This window comes from Aplidium turbinatum, chromosome 2 (genome assembly GCF_918807975.1).
Source record: "Aplidium turbinatum chromosome 2, kaAplTurb1.1, whole genome shotgun sequence".
NCBI classification, from domain to species: Eukaryota; Metazoa; Chordata; class Ascidiacea; order Aplousobranchia; family Polyclinidae; genus Aplidium; species Aplidium turbinatum.
In genome coordinates, this window is record NC_137473.1 from 10,929,727 (window position 1) to 10,949,556 (window position 19,830).

Below are 19,830 nucleotides of genomic sequence, written 5' to 3' on the forward strand. Positions count from 1 at the left end.
TAGTTCACACACAAGCTTAGGGCCTGGATACACGTCAAGTTTGACAAGATTGTACAGAAAATTTAATTGTCGACTTTTTGATACCAAAATTATAAAATTGGTTTAAGTTGCAAATCTTAAAGGGGGCTGTCATGCCGACTAAACAGCCCCCTAGTTGCGCCCCTGAGTACACACATAATTATCATTACGTTGCAAAGGAAATAGCACAGCCCTAATTTTCCAACGTGCTCTGCACAAGATTGGACGAGTTCAACGACAGAGCAAGAGCTTGCGTGATCCACTGGGCTACGGCAGTATGACACACGATGAAGAAGTAAACAGGCTTTGGGGTAATAGTGCTGAAACAGTTTGTAAATAACCCGTATGGCTGAAAAATATACTGTAGTGTTATGTTAAAGCTGAGGCTACGACTTTTCAATCATAAAACACGAACACAAATGCTGGAAAGAACTTTTAATGTAAAAAACTCAAAACTGTGGCATTGGCCTACATGTCAGATGGGTTAATTTAACGCTGTATTGGTACCGGATTATTTGGCTATTGTGCATCCACAATTGAAGACACCAACAGCAGCAGCAAAACTACACAAAGCTATTACAATCTCAGACGTGTTTCAAACAAAGTTTACATAGTTTAGATGCAAAATATACTATTATCAACATTCTATTGACACAAAGCTTACAAAAGCAAACAGCCAAATAAGCGAAAGCGTCTTCTTTAGTGAGGGGATTTTTTCTTTGTTTAGTTTGAAAATAGCATCATTTCAATCCAACAATATTAGCGCTTAGCTTTAAACAGCTGAGCGTATCAATGCACGGGCCAACCATAGCTTGTATTTTTTCGTTTTTTTTGTTTTTGTTTTGCTCAAACCATAGTTGTCCTATAAAAACCCAGGATGAGCGTGAAACCAAACTATTACCATGCATCCTTTTATCTAAATAAATAACTTCAAATTAACTGAGCAATGAAAGTTTAAGCCTGTGATTGATATTTCGATGAACAAGTGATAGACTTGGTCAGAAAATTATTGCATTTTTACTTTGATTCAACGTCTGCAGACGTTAAATATTGCGGACATATACTTGTTTTTTTATCCAAACACAAATGTCTGATAATTTGCGACAATGCGCCAAGACACAGCACGAAAGTCTAAATGCAAAAGTTCCATGCTTTGTACATGCCAAAGTGGATTGCCAAAAAATTGAAGGATATCGTTAAAAACAACCGCACTGTGCATGAGAAAATTGCAATACAACGCTTTGGTTTTAACGACCACACAAAACGAATATACACAATACACAATCACCCAACCGAAGTCATATTACTGAGTTATAGAGAGTACGAATTTCTTGAAGTAGCATACAGATGAGAGGCACTTTTGTCAATCTCAATTTCTAGAATGTTCAATCCTCATCGCTGTCATCATTGACAGTATACTGGCCTGTTCCCGGGGTGCTTGGAGTGTATCCAGGAGAAGTCGGACTGTAACCAGGACTAGAAGGACTGTATCCTGGACTCGTTGGTGAATACATGGGGCTGGCAGGACTGTAAGACGGGCTGCTGGGGCTGTATGATGGACTGGCTGGACTTGCACCACCCGGTGACGTAGGGCTGTAACTAGGAGACGATGGAGACATGTCTCCTCCTGGAGTGTAAGTGGGACTCGTGGGAGTGTAGTGAGGACTAGCTGGCGAATAAGATGGGCTAGCTGGTGAGTAAGATGGGCTGGTCGGTGAATAGGATGGACTGCTTGGAGAATATCCAGGTCCAGCTCCAGGACTAGATGGTGAATAACTTGGAGATGCAGGAGAGTACGCCGGACTTGCTGGAGAGTAAGACGGGCTTGAGGGGGAGTACTTCGGGCTGGCAGGCGTGTATTGTGGACTTGAAGGAGAGTACTTTGGACTAGATGGCGAATAGTTTGGTGAAGATGGACTGTAGGACGGGGACGATGGAGAGTATGAAGGAGAAGAAGGAGCGTATTTCGGACTTGATGGGCTGTATTCAGGAGAAGCAGGACTGTAAGAAGGACTAGTTGGAGAATACTTTGGACTGGATGGTGAGTAGCTTGGCGAAGCAGGACTGTAACTTGGAGATGCAGGAGAATAGCTCGGGCTTGCTGGAGAGTACGATGGACTTGTTGGAGAATACGATGGGCTTGTGGGACTATAACTTGGACTTGTTGGGGAGTATGAGGGACTGGTGGGTGAATAAGATGGGGAAGTGGGACTGTAACTCGGGGACGTAGGGGAGTACGAAGGACTTGTAGGGGAGTAGGATGGCGATGTAGGAGAATAGCTTGGACTAGTTGGAGAATAACTGGGTGATGTTGGGCTGTAGCTTGGAGACGTAGGACTGTAACTGGGTGATGTTGGCGAATAACTGGGAGATGTGGGGCTATAACTGGGGCTAGTGGGTGAGTACGATGGGCTGGTTGGGGAATAGGAAGGCGATGTTGGGCTGTAGCTGGGCGAAGTGGGTGAATATGAGGGGGAAGTGGGACTGTAACCGGGGCTCGTTGGGGAGTAACGTGGAGAAGTTGGTGAGTAATTTGGGCTTGTTGGATTGTACCCTGGGCTGTATTTTGGGCTTTGTGGGGTTCCGGGAGTCCCTGGTTCATACGCAGGTGATACAGGAGAGTAGCTCGGAGACATTCCTGAAGCTTTCGGAGAAGGAATGTAGGGAGATGCGGGACTCGCAGGTCCGGGTGATTGCGCCGGACTCCATGCGGGACTGTATCCAGGTGAAAATCCAGATCCATCTGTTGGAGCAGGAGAAAAGGAAGCCGCGCTGGGAGTCATTCCTGATCCAAAACCACCCGGAGTATATGAACCACCAAATCCAGGAGTAGCTCCTCCGCTCCATGGGGTTCTGGTTGGAGACATTGAACTTGGAGATGCCATGGAGCCAAAGAACATGCCAGTACCTGTAAATTTAAATAAGTCAATTAACCAGCCCCTTGAACTCGTTTGCGGGATCCGCATATATATTATATACGTGATACTTAGTAGTGGTACGTAGTAGTAGTCCAGTTTTAATCCGGTGAATATGAAAAAATATGAAATATAGATAAATCTTAATTTTTAAATAACAAAGGTATAGTGACTTAGTATGGTTAGTGGACAGAATCGCTGCTTCAGTAATGTACTCAAATCAAAACTATTCTAAACTACTTCTCAAGGTACTTGGAATTGAAGCTACCCGTAAGCAGAAAACAAGTGAAAAAAATTGCAACTTTTGCTTGCTACTTACCACCAACGCCCCCAATATTGGTTGGAATTTCCATGGCATGTTTGCACTTCTCAGCGTCAAGCAACAACCCAAAACAACCAGACCCTCCAGGCATCATCTGGCCAAGCATGATGTTCTCCGACACTCCACACATTGTGTCGGTTTCAGCGGAAGACGCCGCCTTCACAGAAACACGTGAAATTGGTTCATTTTATTACTAACAATTAAAACGTAGAGAAAAGTTAGAGAATATTTCAACCTGTTTCTTTGGCAATTGCTTCAAAGGAAAAAGTTAAAAGATTCGCTATTAAACTTTTTCAGCGGTAAGTTACTGACAACCCAAATCCACTGGTAATCTGTGAATGAATTCAGCTGTTATGATTAAAAATACAGGTTGAATTATCAAACTTAATCCGCCATTAAAAAATAACTCCCACCTCCATTAAAATATCGACAGTTTCTTCAAAAGAACAGCGCATGAGGGCGCCAGTCTCCTGCCGATTTATTCCATGACGTGTGATCGCCATGAGATGACCTTTTGAGGTCATGACTTCACACAACATGGCGAGATGCCTGTAGTTGACATAGGAGCCGTCGAAAGATATGACGTGATTGATTTCCCTTTCCAATGCTTTACGGACAGCTTCGATCCCGAGTACCTGGGGAAAGAATCAAGTAAATGTTTAGTAAAATTTATAACTTGAGATACTGTAAGAAAAAACAGAGGAATAAATTTGAAATAGTTAGATTGATGAAGAGTTGGGGTTATTGTTAATGAGATTATTTTCTAGGTTATTTGAGTAATTTAACAAATGTTTTTGGTTCAATAGTAAAAAAAAAATCAAATTCTACATTCCATAGCTTGAAAAACAGGAGAAAACTCACCGAAAAGATTTCACAAATATCGTTGGACGTTGTCCGTACAGGATCAATATCTCGGTCCGATAGAATCCGCATTAATGCCGTTCCGTCAGTTTCTAAGATCCAGTCCTGGACAGCATTAAATTCGCCTTCCTTGGTGATAACGATCCGTTTCTTGCTCTCCTCTTTCGGCAAATGCATGTAAACCTGAAATAAATTGTTAGGATACTTAGATATTGAGCTGAAGTGGATTGTATTCCGGGGCAGAGATCTTTCTTAATACAGGACTAACCATGTTTGTTCCGATTACACTAAGAGGCTTTGTAATGGACTGGGTACAAGTTGGAAAAATGGCACCGAATTTGGGCCTGAACTTTGTGAATTTTTTTATATACGTTATGATGCTTTTGTAAACCTGCTTCGTTCGAAAAATTTAGCTTTCAGGCATACTTTTCTTTCTATTCTATGATTTTATTTAAAAACTATTGTCTACTTAAGTGAGTCTCGCATACCATACCAATACGCGTACCACAGCTTGGGAACTGGTCTAAAATGTGTGGCCCGCTTACCACACAGAAATGCCACTAGAGGACAGAGAATTTCTGGTCTTGTGATCTAAGTTCTAAGAATCTAAGACATGCTAGTAGTAAAGGTACGGACATCAGAAAAAAAATCTTCTACTAACGTGTTAAGTTAAAGTTCACCTTGGCAATTTGTGGGATTCCTTGCAGTGTCATATCTGTCAGCATATTGGCTTCAATATAACGAAGGAAAACGTCATCTTCCATTTTGTCACTTTGCTCTTCAGTGTCTTCTTCCGTCTTCTGCTCCTCACTGAAAGTAGTAAAGTTTTACTGAAAATCATTTCATGGTCGTGCAGAAGTCACGGAGCCATTAAAAGCTACAGGACTCTTGGAAAGCAAAGTTTGTTGTTGAGATCTGTATTTCTGTACCTGTTCATAATTCTGATTCGCAGCACGAGTTTTTCTGCATTGTCATCATTGAAGATGCAATTCAAGTCATCACCGAACCCAGCGCTTATCTTCTCCGCAATCTGTTCCATGCTCAATTTCTTGTCTGGAAAATTCACTTTAGCTTTTAAAACAGGAACCAACACATTCAAACGAGAAATCGTGTTCAGTTACACACACACTGTGTCAACACAATAGAACAAACAAGCTCTTCTTGTCATACCAGTCATTCTTTTTCTGTCCAATTCAATTCGAAGCAGCCACGACGAAATTCTAGTGACGTCAAAATCGGGCATCTCGTAGTAAACGTTGACGAATTCTTGGTCCTCTGGGATGACCGTGTTCATCGGATCGGGATCGTAATAGATGGCAGTGTTTGCCGTCACCTTCCGCAAAGTGGCGTGTTCAAGACGGCACAGGACATCCTAAAAAATGTAAAAATGAGTTAAATTAAGGTGAAGAAAAATGCATTGCAGCAGAGCCGAGCAAATGGTGGACACTTGCTGTGAGTGACATGATCGCACGATAAAGGTAACAACGTGGCCGAATGGATAGAGCATGCAGCCCTCGAAATTAGCTTCCATCTACCACGGCAAAAACATTGCTGTTGCCAAATCAACAAACCTTGGGTTACGGCGGCAATTGCCGTAGGCTTTAATCAAAAGAAATTTTCTGCGCTTCTTCTTCATCGTGTGTCACACGGCGGTAGCCCAGAGCATCAGGCAAGCTATTTTATACGCTGACAATGCTCTTGTGAAATGTAAAAAGTTTGCAACCTGATAAATACTGGCTTAATTGTTACGCAAAAGTTATTCTTTCATCGAATGCTTATTTTTGACCGGTGTCGTTGCGAATATAAAAGTGGTACGAAATTGGATAAATGGTTCTTTGGCAGTAAAGAAAAGTAATGCTTCCGATCATATGGCATCGCGCGTTCATGAACGGCAGTTTTGCGTCTTCAAGTGTTCCAGTGACGACGCGACAACCTCATCCTCCGATGATTCCGATTCTGACTAGTTCTTTATCTAACAGACTTTGTGTTGCTCGCAGTATCCTAATTGTGCCGAAATTATGTTAGTGTACTGTATACGTAAATCGAGGCAATCTTCTCGCAGGGAGCTATTGATTTATTATCGGTACCTGATTGAGCAATTAACGTTATTTCATGATAATTTAACGTCGCTAGATGTCGAATTAATGTAAAACAAACGTAAATATCTTATTGGGCATTGTTGTTACGCGATATAACTCGCCGGGAAACTTAAATCGATTTGTGCTGACTCGAACGTTGAATCAACCCAAAATTAACTTCCTTTTCCCTCCCAATAAGTTATAGCGTGAATCACCGTAACAGCGTGCGTATCGCGTTGATCGCTGCTTTTGGTATTATTACATCACAACAAATCAAACCGTGCGGTCGTCATAGACTATTCGATTAATTTTTTCTTTTCTCGTTTTACATGTTTTGGTACAATTTTTTCGTAATAAACGTTCACAGCAATTGCCGAGGCAATTTCAACTTTTGCCGTTTGACCTCGTCAACGTTTTTGCGAAGTAAAAATATGCTAATTTCGAAGACTGTGTGAGTGTTCACAGCAAGTAAATAGTCCGAGGTGAGGTCTTGGTGCGATGTTTCTGCTGATTAAACTCACGCTGCGAGTAAATCAAACAGGAAGAAATTTTGAATAATTTTTGTCCGAATTAAGTGATCATTTTGCGACGGCATTTTTATTGCCGTAGCAGAATGGCCATTATGACGTTTGCGGCGGCATTTACCACGGCAATTGCCGTGTGCCGCCGCTAATTTCGAGGACTGAGCATGTGATTGACACTCGAAAGGATGCCGGTTCAATAGCTATCGAGAGCTTTCTTTTTCGCTTCCTGTCCATCTAAACGAAATCAACAGAGGCTGGATTCGATAAATGACAAATAAAATGAAAAAAAGAGTTGTTCATGGTGGGATTAAAACCCGGGTCAGTACTAACCTTGCAACGTTGAGCATCTCTGGTGGGCAGGCCAACAAGATAGACGGTAAGCGACGGGGTTTTCGGCTTTTTCGACACGTTGATCAACTCCTTAAGACGAGGCACACCGAGAGTGACGTTCTTAGCAGACACACCAGCGTAGTGGAAGGTGTTGAGAGTCATCTGTGTGGCAGGCTCACCGAGAGACTGCGCAGCAAGGGCACCCACCATTTCTCCAGGATGAACCTAAAGAAAGTACAAAGATATAATAGCGAACAGAAAGAGGAGTTTTAAGCAAAACAAAACTGCAGGTATAGTTTTAATGACAGCAGCACGTCGATACGTTAACATTCCACAAATGCAATGTAGCAGCTGCTAGTAAATGTATTTAACGCAATATATTTGCACTTATTATAATAGCAATCAAATCAGACAGCAAAAATACGCGTTATGCCGGATTTCTTTAGGATGTAATTATCAGGTACAATCTTATACAAATAGAATATCCTATTGCCATTTATGACGATGATATTTCCACACCATTACCTGGGCTTGTTGAAATTTTGTTTCTACTTCACCGAGAATCCATTCAAATGCTTCAGGAGACAAACGGAATTCGTCGGCTACTCTTCGAGAGCACAGTGTGGATCTGCATAAACGACAATGGGATGAATCGAAGACGACAAAGCCAAAAACCCTCATACATAGTAGCGTTGACAGGGGGTACGTTTCGACCCAGGATAAATTTAGGAATCTGCAACCCTTCAAAAGGGCCAGGGAACTTGAAGAAACCACCGCGTTTTCATTGGATGGAGTGGTTGAAGAATAATCTTAAAAGTGTTTTCTTTAATTTGTCTTGACTTAGGCCCCAAGGATCTCATTGGTACCGGGCCCAAATTATTCTCTCAGCGGCCCTGCTCATACATACATAAGAAATGTACTGTTATACCACCACTACACAAAAAATAATAGCATATGGCAGTACTTTGAAACGAAGACTACAGTTCAGAGTCACGTCATTTGCAGGCTCTGCTATGGTTGACAAGTCCACTAGACTTACCTCAAATGTACGTTGAACAACAGAGTGGCATTGGCTTGGGCTTCTTTGCTCAAACGGTCCTCGCCGCATACGATCACAAGCTTTTTACTCAGATCTCTTACACCTTCTATGACACGATTGGGGTTGAGAAAGGACGGACTCCTCAAGTCAACGTGGAAGACTTTCTGAGCATTCCAGATCAATCTGCTGAGGTTGACTGGCAAGACAACCTAAAAAAATACATTTCAATGAATTTTGAAAGCTTAAGAGACGTTAAAACAACGTCTTCTTTGCAAAGCAGTTAAAGGCACAACAGATTAAACATCTTGCCGATTAACAGCGCACATAAAAAACTGCATTTTATGGGCTTATTATATATTTTTATGCGCATTTTATGCAGTTGAATAATGCGTACGGATTACTGTAGCAAAAAACACCTTGCTGTCTCCCGTTGGAAAAATCGCTCTGATGTTTTCGCGATCTTGCTGCAGCTGTTCGAACTCGGCCTCGAGTTCACGTTGAATGGAAACGTCAGTCTGGATCTGACGCACGACGTCTTCAGTCAAGCAACGTCGCATATAACGTTCTTTGGTGTAGTCGAAGCGGAATTTCTGAAAAATGTTAATTGAATATTCAACAGAAATTACTTCTCGCCTACTTCACACACAATGCAAACAGCAACACTGTGAAATGCCACAAAACACAAACATTTTTGTGATTTTAAAAAGCTTCAGTTGAATTCTTAGTACTGTAGAGTGAATTGTTTTTTTTAAACCTTACACGGAATGTACAGACTGAAATGGTGGTAGCGTATTAGCTATCGTGGTGGCAACAGTATTGCTCTCCGGTAAAGCAGCAAGATTTGAACATTCCACACTATTAACACAGGCTGAAAGAAATCACCTTTTCGAATGATTTGTGACTGGGTTTGAGGGTTGCCAGGTTTTGAAACTCGACTTTCTCGCCGGCCAGCCCGTCTTCACCGTAGCATAGCTGAATCATGTAGTCATTGCACTGACGAATGGTGCCATCATAGCGGACCATGACAGCTTCCATAGCCTTGACCAATCGACGTTGGATATAACCTACCACAAGCAAATGAACAGGTTGTTTTTCGCAACCAGGCTTACGCCCAATGGTTGAAGATTTAGATTAATACAACGGGAAGGCTAAGAAGACCATCTTCGTATCCTGTGTTAAAGACAAAGCCGCATGGTCTTGAGCGGTGTCGAACCGGCGCCCTTTCGAGTGCCGAACCAGCGCTGTCACCACTCGGCTATACAACCGAGATAACCTGTTGTTCAACAATCACAAGAAAGCAATTTTGTCCATTTATTTGACAACCGTACAGAGGGTGCATGCCGTATAGGCTTAAAATATACTGAAACAAAAAGCACGTATAAATTTTTTAGAATGGAACTGAAAGACGAGCTCTTCGTCCAAACAGATAAACATAAAAAATAAATAAACGCACTAACCTGTTTCGGCAGTCTTCACAGCAGTGTCAATCAACCCTTCTCTTCCTCCCATGGCGTGAAAAAAGAACTCCGTTGGAGTCAAGCCAGCGAGATAAGAATTCTCCACAAAGCCACGAGCTTCTGGACCATAATCGTCCTGAAAATCGAACATTGCAAGAAGATAGATTAATATCACTGTTAGCGTTTATATATTATACAGATACAAGAGATATAACCCCAGGCCAGTGAAACAGTCTGCAGACGTTACAAGGGACTGGTTTTCTTGATGAGAATTCTTTTGCGTATAAGCCATGAAACTGACCTTAATAAAATGGGGAAGGGTCCTGTGTCGAAATCCGAAGGGAATTCGCTTTCCCTCCACGTTCTGTTGGCCTACCACGGCGATAACCTAGAAATGCCAAGTTCAATTTATTGAAAAAAAATGAACTCGCTCTAAAAGAACGGTTTAAATTGCACTACAAGCATGTTCCCAATTAGGAAATTATGAAACTTTAAAAGCCACCAATGCTTATATTTTGTGATTACACGACTCAACAATGTTCATTTCTCAAATATTTTCGGAGCAACTTTGCCACTTTTTCAACGCGGTGTAGTTCAAGATGTAAAACATACCTGAGAAATGTTGATTTTCGACCCTTTGGAGCCGGCGACCACCATAGCTTTGAAGTTGTTGAAATCAGACAAGGACTTCTGAGCAGAGGAGCCTGTCTTGTCTCGGGCGTCGTTCAGGATTCTGAAAATTGAATTTTTTGCTTTAAGCTGAACGTTGTAATATACAGAAAGAATGATGCAAAAGATGCAAAGTTGACAAAAACAGCAACTGTACCTGTTGACTTGATTTTCAAAAGTCTGTCGCAAAGTGTTGCCAGGTGTAGGTTGTAAATCTTCTTTGTGGGCTTTTTCGATGACCTTAAATAAAATAGAATCAATTTAATCGCTGCAGTGTATGTTTTAGAAGTTGAAAAAAAAAAAACAGTACATAATGCTTTGCAAACAAAATAGAGTTTATAAAAATAAATATATAAAAAATCTTTGTCTCACCTCAATAACCTCTTGTTTAGCTTTTCGAATCTGATTTTGAATGTCTTGATAAGTCTGAGCATCAGCAATTGTATCACCAATGCCAATAGAATGGCCTTCAACCATAAGCCAATTGTTGACAACCGTCTGCAAGAAGAAAAAGTATGACTCAGCATTGTTGTCAGATAAACAAGCATCAAAATTCTGAAGAGTCATACTACGCTGCATATTATTACCTGAATGTTGCTGTAAAATTCTCTACAAACTTCAGGAGATTTTTCAAGAGCTACCACGTGACAAAGTGATCCAGAAGATGCACCGAGCGTCTTTTTGCAAACAATCCCACTGTGTAGAATACCGTTCTCGACAAGGACCTGCAAGAGTGTTTGCACTGAGGTACTGTAGAAACATTGTCTGTGTATCTCCACTACAATTGTCAAGTCAAAACAATTCAAAGTTAAAATAATCAATCAACATCTTTCCTCTTTAAACACCTCTTTTGTAAAATGTCAAAAGAAATACAAGGTTTCTTAAAACAGACTTCAAAATTAATTTGGTGCAGTAATTTTAAAGGTACAACATAACCTCTATTTGTCTGAATATAAGCTAAGATAATTTTTTTTAGTAGGATACGACAAATTGAGCTAATAAGACATATTTTTTTGAAGTGACCAATTTATAATAATAATTGCAAAGGCAGTAATGTAGTAGTGGTAGTGCAACCATAAAGCTAAATGCTAATGTTTAAACTAAAGACAACTAAAATCTTTGAAAAGAAATGTTTGTAAACACCTGGGACTAAAAAACAAAAAGATTTTCGGTAGCCTACCCGCGTGTCTCCCGGTGATATATATTTGTAAGGCCCGGAATCTTCTCCGTCCGGATGAGTGCTGTGGGCACGGATGCAATTGATTCCGGGAGGAATGATCAGGGAAAACAACTGCTTTCCCGTCCATAAAGGTTTAGGCTTGAGAATAGCAGGCTGAGGCAAAGAGCCGTCCCAGTCACCCAAATACATGAGAAGATTCATAAAGTTTGGCTGCAATGCAATGTTAAAACAAATCTAAATCTTGTACATATATTAGAATTTGTCTAATTCGTCAGTTCGCCTTATTGGTCACATTTTTGTTGGCCCCAACAGAAGTCGCTATAGTTTTGACCTGTTTACACAATTAGTTAGTTCGCTAATTCATCACTTTTTTGTAATCCACTCGACGTGACGGTCCACTTGAATTTTACAGTATTGTCAAAATGGTGCTACTTGACAGCATTACATCGTAAAAAAGTCACCAAATGTTCAATTACGACAGAAATTGTTCACTCGTAGCTAAAAAGTAATAACGTTAGTTCTGGTACAAGTAAATCAGTCAATACCTTGTCAATGAACGTATCTCGCTTTGTCATTTTACGGACCGCTGTGAGCGTGTCTTGTACGATGCCCATGACCGGGCGGTTGCTTTGTGGCGTGATGATCATTCTGTTCACCATGGCGAGTTGCAGGATTTCCGCTCTCGTTTCCATGCTCTGCGGGACGTGCAGATTCATCTCGTCACCGTCAAAGTCAGCGTTGTACGGCGTGGTCACGGAAAGATTCAATCTGAAACGAAAAGGTAAGGTTGTTGTCCCAATCTAAAATTTAAAAAAACTGTGTTGTAGAAAAAAAAAACAAAGAAACAATCGGAATTTGCATTAATTTACTTACAAATCCAAAAAGATTTAGTTTTTTTAAGACAAACATCACGTTTCGGAAGTTTTAACTACACATCAATTTCAATTGTGATGTAACGTATTTGCTTGATACTTTTTTTAAAAGTTGCAACGCAAAATCGTGAATACAACTGGCAGTGCAAATACCTGAAAGTTGACCAGGGCAGCACACGGACTTTGTGACCCATCATAGACATTTTGTGAAGAGTTGGCTGACGATTGAACACAATCACATCGCCATCCTTGATGTGTCTTTCAACCTACAAAAAATCTTTGTCGTATCATATCACTTTTACACAAGTTCATACCACAAAAACCAAGATGGTGGTTGATATGAAACTGTTCATAAGTGTCACTAAAAACGTTCAATATCAAATTTCTTTTGAAGTAGTTTTTTTCTCAGTATTAAAAATAAACGTAAATGTGTTAAGTCTGGTTGCGTTACTCGGCTTTATGTGCTTGTCGTACAGTCAACACTCAACAAGACAAACTCTGTTCTGAAGCTCTATGTTCATAAGTGGTTTAAACTTACCTTGTAGCCCACTTGCAAATGCAAGTCGGATGGTTTGGGGTGGTAGCGCAAGTCAATTCTGTCACCACTGTCCCTTATAATGTATTTAGCTCCTGGATATTGGTTGTTGCCTCTTCGCACGAGCTCTTGCATGCGGTCGATGTTAAAAGGAGTCACAATCTCTGGATAAGTGAGATTGCACGCGATGGACCGTGGCACTCCAACCTGCAAAGTAGAGTGAGTTGCATAGTTTGTAATATATATAAAACTTACGTATACAATGATGTAAAGAATTTTGGAATTCATAATCTTTTTATATGGCATGAGAACCAACAAAAGTATTTAGCATTTTCACATCCGGTAAGTACTTCTTTTTTCATGAATAGATTGAACTACGTTCTTTCTCGTTGCTCGGTAAATGCACCGGCGCTGTGACCGGCATATTCTGTATTACCTCATCAATTTTGAGATTGGGATCAGGAGTAATAACCGTACGAGCTGAAAAATCGACACGCTTTCCCATCAAGTTTCCTCGAATGCGACCCTCTTTGGCTTTCAATCTCTGTTTTATAGACTTCAACGGACGTCCAGATTTTTGTAATGCCTATAAACATGAAACAAAAGTAGTAAAACTAAAAGCAGGTAATGATTACAACAAAACAGTACATAGTAAATTATACTGCATGTTGGGCTGCACCATATCTTAAAGTTCTACATTAAAATGTATCTTACACTAACACAATCCATACATTAAAATGTATATTTTCAGGTAAAAAAATTCAAAACATCATTTGGCATACTTTTGGCACTCCAGGCATGTCATTGTCAGTCAGTGTAGCGACATGGTATTGCAGAAGTTTGACGTCTTCGAGGATGATGTGCGCCGCAGTGCCATTTTGCTCGTTGCGTTTAAGCTGCTGATTTGCTTTGATGATGTCAGCAAGTTTGTGAGTCAAATCATCCTGAAAATAATGCAGGTATTCTTACAAAATCAAATTAATACTTTTAAAAAAATCAAGAAAATTCTTTGATTTGGACACTTGTTTATTCTAATAGACGTTTTTCAACATTTTGTTAGTTGTAGAGCTGAGATCCAGGCTTGGCATCCATCAGCCTAAAGATGTCAGGAGAAGGCTACGTTGGTACGTACACGTGCAATGCATGGAAAACTCCATGGGAATAACCCTCGAAGATGTCAGAAGAAGCATTGAATCGACAACATTCGGAAAGATCTGCGACTGGAAGATGTTGTTTCAATCGACCCTTAGGACCTGGTGGCATGGAGAAATGCCGTCAGACAAAACAGAGATTCGTTGGCAATTGGCATCCAATCCTCGCAATACGGGAAACAAGAGACGTTAAATCGTATAGGTAGACAGTGATGTTAACATTCTTGGAATCATATTTTATGACTTCTAATTACATCTTTACAAAATCCAGCTCCAAGTATGTTATGCTTACCTGACTCCTAGCACTTCCACCTCCCATCACAACAGAGGGCCGGACACATAGAGGAGGAACAGGGAGCACAGTGTTTATCATCCATTCTGGACGAGCAAATCGAGGATCCATTCCCAGAATATCAGATTCCTCATCAGAGATACGCTGGAAGATAAATAATTTCATAAAGAAATTCTTTTTCAAAGGTATACAGTGTTTTGACAAAGGCCGAGTACAGAAATGCAAATATTACCATCATTGTTATTTAAGGCAATAAAATGTAAATTTTTGATTTTGTTATTTACCTTAAATATTTCGTGAACACGTTCAGCAGAAACTACAATTTTTTTCTCTTGGGAATCTTCATTGATGTGTTTCCATTCAGCAAATAAATCCATCCCCTGCCTTCGAATTTTAGGCTGATATCGGCCACATCCGCCATGGCCTACCCTGGATTGAAAAGATGAGATATTTTTACAAAGCAATTGCAAATAAATTGATGGCTACTGATACAAATTTCTTATTTCCATGAACAACCAACCAAATATTTACAATTTCCATTTCTGCCAAGGTAATGCGTAAACATATATATATGATACTCATGAAAAATCATGTAATACCCAAGTATAAAAGTCAAGTTTTGAGATCTTTAATTTGGGAATTATAGTCCAACTAATGAATATTGAGCAGCACAACTTGTCGCAGATTTGGACAGTGAGATATAAAGGGCAATTGGAAATAATTATTTGGGTTATTTTGGTTATTTTTTATTTTATTTTTTCACAAAGATTAATCCTACTCCTTCAAAGTCAAAGTACTCCTCAAAAATCTACATTGCGTATAACATGCAACAAAGTGCCATGCGCTATGAGGTTAAGTCATGAAACAACCGTTGGTAACTTAAATTGTTTAATTTAAAATGTTGACTTTTCTTACTTTCTTGGTTCTTCTTCATCTCTTTGCTGAACATCAAAGGTGTTATCCATGTTTTCACCTCCTTCACAGATATTTTTACCTTTGCATAGTTCATAAACATGAGCCAAACGCTTTCGTGGTTGGCCTTTTGACTTGATCATAATCTGACGGATTTTTGGGTTTCCCTAAATCAAATGAAAATTATGTAATAAAATAATGGCAATGTAGAAAGGCACTGATTAATTATAATAAAAGCTATAAACTTTACATGCATTCCCACAGTAAACAGTCAAATAATGAATGAAAAAAGCACTCAATATAGTTTAAGTAAACATGACTTTCTTTAAACACAAATGATACACAGACAAAATCGCATATATACTGGTTGGTTAGTGGTTACAAGTACAGGACAATCCATCACAAAGATTCTAAATAATCTCAAATCACAAGATAGTTGAACATATACATATCAATTAAAAAATGCATAACAGAACATGAAAAATTGACTACATAACTATCTGCCTTTGTAAGTAATACAAAACGTAAAAAGCTGTAAAGTGGAATCTTCTTTGTCATGTCCGGAATAAAATAATTGTATTTTCTGTTGGACTCCCACAGCCGGATAAAACTAGGACTAACGAACAATTAACATTCATACCTTTTCCACCAATAGCTTTGAACAGTAGAAGCATACACAGCGTAAAACTTTTATAGATTTTGTAAGAAATCCCACGTGAAACACTGGCTTTGCAAGTTCGATATGACCAAAATGACCAGGACAATCGGTCATATTTCCAGCACAAGTTTGGCACCTGAAAAGTAGTTTGTATTAACAACTTAATGTAAACCTACATTACTCATGTAATATGTATAATTCCCAATGTTACATAAAAACATCAACAACTTATTGTTTTAAATTGAAAAAAAAAATAATAGTAAAGCATAATCACCTCGCCATTCGATCAACTACACCCTGTCTGGGGTCCATCAAGCCCAAAAGTTTAGGTCTTCCACCTTCACTTACTTCTGGAAATTGAACGCCTCCTTCAGTAACAGACATACGTTTCTGAAATTTAAGGACATATGTAAGTAAAGTGCACACGAATATCACTAGTCAATGAAAAGAGATGAATCTTAGGCAGCTGATGTAAGTGTATGGAATACAATTCTGTATTTTAACACCTAGTCAGTTAATATCCAACTTTGAATCAACAGATCCATAGAAATGTTTGCAGACATTGAACCAATGTAGAAATATGCTTTTTTGCATTGGTTTCATAAAATGCTATGTAACTTGAATTTTTTCATTTGTATCACACAATCTTTTTCTTCTCTCATATTGGCGTTGAATGATAGGGCACCCATTAGACAGAGATAGCTGATGCCTGGTTAGGTATATCATTGGAAACTGGCCCTACATATTATGGAGTGTCATGTTCTAATTATATAGCATGTCATATGAACCTCATCACACTCTTCGCCAAATTTCAATGAAACATATCTACATCAAGCACCCAACACCAGACAGTTATGGTAGAAGAAGAAGCCATGAAAAAAGTAGCTGTGATTGCTTAACACAGTGGAGATGTGCTACCTGAACAATGCAAAGAAATTTATTCTCACACGAGTATTCTATTTGAATAAGCTTAACTGAAGATGATCTAGCTTCTAGCTGATCGAAATTTAGCTATATATGATTGAACTGACTCGTGTGAGAATAGAATTCTTTGCATTACAAGACATGTAACCGAGTCGTTCATATCAAGCATTGTTGTGGGTTTGACACCAGTCAGAAGATACTTAATTTTCTTGATTGCTACCTGAACAAGCTTCACACATGCCATATGTCATGCCATTAAAAGTTGAGATGTGATGATACAATTTGTGATCACAGAAGTGTGAAAATGCCAGTTGCATGTCTAAGAGCATCCTTATGACACTCAAAAGAATGTCAGTTCAACACCAATTAAAAACATGGGACAGCACTTCAGAAAGATATTAAATAACATTCTTGAAGGGTGGGTGCAATGCTTAACTTTCTTGCATTTTCACAGTTAAATCTAAAATCTTCAATAGGCTACTAGGTAAAGATTTGAAAAAAATTGACAATGTACGTTACTATGGCAAGGTGTCATGCATTAAGTACTTTCATTGTATGACTAGTGCGTGGCATCACTGTTTTTATCATTGAATATCTCATAGTCAGGGTGTGAAAAAGTGTAAATTAGAATCAGTCAAGATTTGAACTATCTTTAAGTTAACATTTTGCGAATGCTTCATGGGTTAGTGGCCTGTAATGCTTGCTGGTTTATTAGACCATGAAATTAAGACAAATCCATTTTACACTGTTAAGAAACTTAATTTTATCATTAATAATGATAGTAATCAGCAATTTTTAAAGGACATCGTAAAAGGTTACACAGATCAGTTATTAAATGTATTTTTAATTTATACACAGATATTGGAAAACATTTAGTCTTGTCATAATGAAATTTATAAGACAGTGGCTATTTGACCGGCTCCGGTCTTTGAATCTGAAACACTATTTGACCGGTCATGACGTCACTATTTTTTCTTTTTCTCTTTCAGAGCAAAAGACGAGAAGCGCCTATATAAGCTGTAAATTTGACAGTTTTAATCAACACGTTCTGTGGCGCGTGCGATACGTCTCCTGCTCCCACTCTAGAGGGAATGAGTTCGATACTACACGGATGCGTTCTTTTTCTTTTTTTTTCTTTTAACTAAATTTTGACCCGAAGTGCATTTCTTTAGTCAATTTTTAATTTGAGTTGCCTACAGCGCAATTTTTTATGTCTTTTCAAATGTGAGTAATAAAGTTAGAGTTTTTTTAATTTGCTTAAATTTGAGAATTTCTCTGGGTAATTTTCCGTTTCAAAAAAAAATTTTCAAAAAAAAAAAAAAATGACCGGTCAAATAGTGTTTCAGATTTAAAGGCCGGAGCCGGTCAAATAGCCACTGCCAATTTATAATCAACAAAACCATATCTTTCACCATAATGCAAGACATTGCAAGATTGTTTGTTTTGCATACAGTACTTTTGTTAACATGAGGTTGGCATAGACGAAAGACATTGAAGATGTGGCAGTTATATGCACAAAGTTACGTTTTTGTGTAGCCTACTATACATAACATATAAATCAGCATTTAAAAGGATTTGCGATGTATGCTTGATTAGCCAGTAATAACATTTGAAATACAATGAATAGATTACTAACAACCTGTTTTTGCCTGATGCTGCGAGTTTGCTGTGGTAATAGCGGTTTGCACTAGCTTTTAAACACTGTTCCCTATCTACATGCAGCAAAACCCATCTTTTTCTATACTAAATTAATGTTTGAAGACGTTTAATCAATGTAGAAATGACAAGTTTTGCTGTCTGAATAGTCATGGGCTGTGATATGCCATAGCACATGACTAGGGAGCAATGTTATGAAAGCTGGTGCAAACCGCCATTACCACAGCAAACTCGCAGCACCAAGCTAAGACAGATCGTTAGTAGGCTATCTACATTGTGAAGTAAGCAATGGTCATGCTGATAAAAGCGACACTCTAATCTATTGAACAATAGGTTGATTTGAAACCCATAATAAATGTACCCAGCTATGCAATTGGCAACACAGGTTGAGGGATTATTCCAAAAAAATTAAAACACAAATTTAAGTGTTATTTATATTTTAATTTCTATCTTAACTATAGTGCTTAAAACAATATTAACAAAATAATTCACACATTTAACTGAGGATAACATTACATTGATTGGAATAAGTCTTAAATTGACTTCAAGTGGAATGATGTGCAGAAAGAATAGGATTAATGGCGAGAGTGTGCTTTTAGGTATACTGTAAGGTGATGAACATGGAATTTAAGATAAAAAATGAAACATAAAACCACATACTATTTCATCTGGACTTAAAATGCCAAACTGCACGCGCTTGACATTCCGCAGCTCAATCGTGGATTCGGTCAGCTGAGCCATGTTGCTGTGATAATTTCAACACGTGCACCGCGCTCTCCAGTAAATTTCTTTTTGAGTGAGCACAAGAGGCGCGCTTGCTTTATAAGCCCGCCAGGCGATGACGTCACAGTGACACCAGTTATTCACTTTTCCGGTCTTATCGGCAAAGCTTGACGTCTTTCTTGACTGGAGACTTACAAATTTGAATCTTTCTAATCCCTTTGCAGTCTGTGCAGTTTATTTTAAAAAGCTAATTTTTATTTATATAAGCTTATAAAAATCAGCTGATTAAACTTGCGCAGTTTTGCTTCTTTCAGAAGTACTAACCGCGCGACACCGCTCAGACGACTGCAGTCCAGTTGCCTGGGGTGCCGTATTTATAGCTTTCGAAGTAGGTGGAGCGTTCTGCTCTGCCGCTTGTTCGTGTTCCAAATATGGCAACAAGATTGTGACGTCAACACCATTTCATTGGTCAATTTAGAGCAATGATTGACACATTTGTTAGACAAAAAATTAAAAAAAGCAACTCTTTGAAAACGAGAGAATGATGAGCACAGAAACTCTCTTTTCAGCCTCGTGACCAAGATGTGAGCGGTAGCTAGTTATGTGAGCTGAGCTAGACAAGGAAAATCTTTATTGAAACCATTTTCGTTAGTTATTTATCAGCTATCTTTGACCACTAAATTTGAGTGTGTTTTTTAATCAAAAGGGGTTTTA

At 39.0% G+C, this 19,830-nt stretch overlaps 1 protein-coding gene across 1 annotated transcript; it reads right to left on the minus strand.

Moving 5' to 3' along the window:
* Window positions 1-436: 436 nt before the first annotated feature.
* On the minus strand, window positions 437-19,440 carry LOC145765394 (DNA-directed RNA polymerase II subunit RPB1-like). The gene is made up of 30 exons (XM_082577212.1): window positions 19,054-19,440; window positions 16,088-16,203; window positions 15,796-15,949; window positions 15,159-15,322; window positions 14,528-14,672; window positions 14,244-14,387; window positions 13,583-13,744; window positions 13,237-13,386; window positions 12,804-13,007; window positions 12,419-12,531; window positions 11,939-12,161; window positions 11,394-11,603; window positions 10,801-10,938; window positions 10,586-10,711; window positions 10,371-10,453; window positions 10,157-10,277; window positions 9,846-9,932; window positions 9,545-9,680; window positions 8,970-9,151; window positions 8,504-8,677; window positions 8,088-8,296; window positions 7,574-7,676; window positions 7,049-7,273; window positions 5,287-5,488; window positions 5,046-5,169; window positions 4,797-4,926; window positions 4,117-4,299; window positions 3,669-3,890; window positions 3,253-3,412; window positions 437-2,926 (listed from the first exon to the last, which is right to left on the minus strand). Exons 1-30 carry the CDS (start codon window positions 19,132-19,134, stop codon window positions 1,404-1,406), a joined length of 5,994 nt encoding a protein of 1,997 aa, XP_082433338.1. The 5' UTR covers window positions 19,135-19,440; the 3' UTR covers window positions 437-1,403.
* Window positions 19,441-19,830: the final 390 nt, after the last annotated feature.

What these genes read in the sequence shown, in the direction of transcription:
- LOC145765394 (XM_082577212.1), bottom strand. Translation starts at nt 19,134, where the DNA reads ATGGCTCAGCTGACCGAATCCACGATTGAGCTGCGGAATGTCAAGCGC. An exon ending in ATATTTGTGAAATCTTTTCG is followed by an intron (nt 3,891 to 4,116) that starts GTGAGTTTTCTC and finishes TTCTTTCCCCAG; the next exon opens with GTACTCGGGATCGAAGCTGT. An exon ending in CTGTCGATATTTTAATGGAG is followed by an intron (nt 3,413 to 3,668) that starts GTGGGAGTTATT and finishes GTTTCTGTGAAG; the next exon opens with GCGGCGTCTTCCGCTGAAAC.